Source organism: Cajanus cajan, chromosome 11 (assembly GCF_000230855.2).
Source record: "Cajanus cajan strain Asha chromosome 11, NIPB_CcT2T_4, whole genome shotgun sequence".
Taxonomy (NCBI): Eukaryota; Viridiplantae; Streptophyta; class Magnoliopsida; order Fabales; family Fabaceae; genus Cajanus; species Cajanus cajan.
The window spans coordinates 12,585,757-12,588,754 of NC_138527.1; the positions used below are offsets into that span (position 1 = coordinate 12,585,757).

The window sequence follows — 2,998 nt, forward strand, 5'->3', positions numbered from 1 at the left end:
TCCATCTGGATGTAGCCCGCTGCCCGGGCGCAAAGCTCGTCCATGTCGTGAGGAGCCTCACGACATAGGCTGTCGACGAAGGGCCAGTGTCATGAGCATGGCGTGCAGGGCGACCTCGGGGTTTAGATTTCTTATCTTAACCGAGGTGGCCGCAAATCGCTCCATGAACGCCCGAAGTGGCTCGTCGTCGTTCTGCCTAAGACTGGCCAGGGCGGCCGAAGTGATGTGGTGAGGTCGGCTTGTTACATATTGCACTGTGAACCGCCTGACCAGGGTGCTGAAGCTCTCGATTGACTCAGCGGGAAGCTGGGTGTACCAGTTGAGTGCGGCCCCCTTGAGCGAGGTCGGAAAAACCCTACACAATATAGCATCGTTGTTTATGTAGAGGTTTACCTGTGTCGTGTACAGGTTAATGTGCACATCAGGGTCCGTCGTGCCATCGTAGCGATCGAGGTGGAGAGGTTTCCACCCTTGAGGGAGTGGAGTCTCCATAATTCCATCCACAAAGGATGGCGGCGGAAGGTTTCCTGATCCCCTAGGACATGAGTAGGGGCCTTGCTGACTTCACGGGCCAACCTGTGCGTTGGTGCATGAGACCGATGCGTGGCTGGTCGTTGAGTTGGTGCCTTGGTCGCTGTCTGAGGTTGAGAGACTGAATGTTCTTCTTCCTCGTGATGGCTGCTCACGTGAGGAGGGTGATCAGAGTGGTGTCAAGCGCGAATACGCTCGTTCTCGACGCGTAGCGTCGCCAGGTCGGCTTCATTAGCGATACTCATTGCTGCTAGGTCAGTATCGTGTTGGGCGCGCATGTTTTGTAGATCGGCGGCATGTTGCTGCCGCATTTGTTCGACCTGATCTATCAGCCTCCTTAACGCCGCTTCACTATCCATGGTAGTTGTATGATCTGCGTCGTCTGTTGCACGTCTGCTATGGCTTCTGGTGCAAACCATAAGCGTGGCCGATAAGAGCTATCCTGATCGGCCCCACGGTGGGCGCCAAATGTTCTTACCGGAAATCTGCTGTAGAACTGATCCGCCAGGTAAGATCGGTGAGCCTCCTTCACTGGTACGTTGATGCTCCAAGATGGGGGTGGTACCTGCAAAAGAGACTCCGATGCTAAAGTTAGTGTTTGTGTGAGTATTAGTCTCGTATATGTAATGCACATACCTTGGTGTGATTTAGGGTTGCTTTGGGCTTTGGGCCTGAGATAAGATGTAATATGATTAGATAACGGACCTCGTCTGGGGCGAGATCCTCGGGAATCAGTTATGATTCACTTAAATGTCGAGCTGATGCCACGCGGTGCGCGTCCGAGGTCGGCTTGCGTTGTGGTGCCGAGCTCGGAGCTCGGCTTCGCAGTACGGATAGTACAGTTTCTATTCGTCAATATAAAAAAATGTAATGAAATAGAAATTAAAAAAAAAAAAAAGAAATTGGCCTATCAATGTAAATGAATATCCGAAATCAAGTATAATTGAGCGGTTCAAAATTGTGAAATCGTAATGCTTTTCACATAGAAGGAATGAATGACATATCCGTAGCAAACTAAAGCAGATGAAAAGTGATAAATGAAAATTGAAATCCTACTTATCGCTGGCCTTCCTTTTTCTGTTATTCTTCTTCCCAGACTGAGGTAGTTCAGGAACGTCGTATAAATCAGGTGTAACCTCTCTTAACATCAAACCAGGAAAAAGGCTCTGCACAAAAATCAAATTTTGAATATTCTAAGTCAAGAAAAGCATATAGATTATACACATAAAGAAGAAGAAACTAACATCGAGTAGGTTCTGCACGAAGGTGGGCCTGGGCCTCCTTCTAGGCTTCCTCGGTGGCCGACGGCCCGTCATGCTCATGAAATCCTCCTCGATCTCCTCCCTTGATAGCTGCAAACGCAGTTGCATGCTTTTCTTCTCCTTAACGACGTCGTTCTGCATCTTCATCGTGGAGCACTTGTTATCTAACAGTGATGACTCCCGCGCTTCTTCCTCCTCCTCCTTAACGACGTCGTTCAGATCGAAACTCATTCCCCTCTCTTGGCTCAATTCTGGCATCACCATAAAGAAACAAAGAAAATGTCGCTCTTATTAGAGAAAGAGTTTGACGAAACTCGAGATTTTCAGAAAACAACCTGTACCTGTCTGAAGGGCACACTAAGTCTTCTTGTAGTTCGAAGGCCGAACGAGACTCCCGATCCAATAATCCGATACGCCGAAGAGGGGGTTGGTACCTGCAAAAGGCACTCCAACGCTCAAGTCAGGACAAGCTCGAATCTCTAGGATAATTAATGAACAGTGACGTTACCTTTTGTCCTGAGCTATTTATACTGTCATTTATGGGCCCGGACCCCATGGGCCTCGCAGCATACTTATCGTATTAGGTAATACACCCTAATCAACTAATTAATCCCTAATTACTTGATTAAAGGTAATAAGTGACGATAGGCTGATCCAGGTGGCCGATTGGCATTCGGCTGCCTGGTTCTGCCATTCAATGGCCGACAGGGTGGTGGCCGACCTCCCTACCCGTACACTGCCCCCCAGCCTTGAAGAAAGATGGAGCTTTCTTTAAGGGTAAAATGGAGATAGTGGCCCTGGTAAGGTGAACGGTTGCACAATTGTAACCGTTGGATCGTGTGGATCGAACGGTTACACAAATTCAAAAGTTGCATTTTCCCGCCCATTTGATGAGCCTATAAATAGGCGAGTGGTAGGGCCATTCGCACGTATTGCTCTCAACCGAGTTGGGATATCCAAAGATCTCCGAAGCCGATCTGACCCGGAACTGTTCTGCAAAGAAATTGGTAAGCTTTTATAATCAGGGTTGATAGTTCTACAAGCTCTTCGGCCGACAGCTCTCGGTCGTCGTCATCCGAGGGGACATCGTCCAGTGAGTCGAGTCATCGAAGTATCGTTCGGCTGCCGATTGATGCCGATGGACCGAATGAGGGCACTTCTTCTTCGGGGGAAACCTCTACTAGCGGGAGTGAAGAGGTTCAGGA

At 49.0% G+C, this 2,998-nt stretch overlaps 1 protein-coding gene across 1 annotated transcript; it reads right to left on the reverse strand.

Annotated features, from left to right (window-relative positions):
• Positions 1–431: 431 nt before the first annotated feature.
• LOC145953206 (uncharacterized) lies at positions 432–2,619 on the reverse strand. The gene is made up of 2 exons (XM_083067037.1): positions 1,776–2,619; positions 432–1,697 (listed from the first exon to the last, which is right to left on the reverse strand). The coding sequence occupies exons 1-2, from the start codon at positions 2,055–2,057 to the stop codon at positions 1,584–1,586; spliced, it is 396 nt and encodes a 131-aa protein (XP_082923163.1). The 5' UTR covers positions 2,058–2,619; the 3' UTR covers positions 432–1,583.
• Between the last annotated feature and the right edge of the window lie 379 nt (positions 2,620–2,998).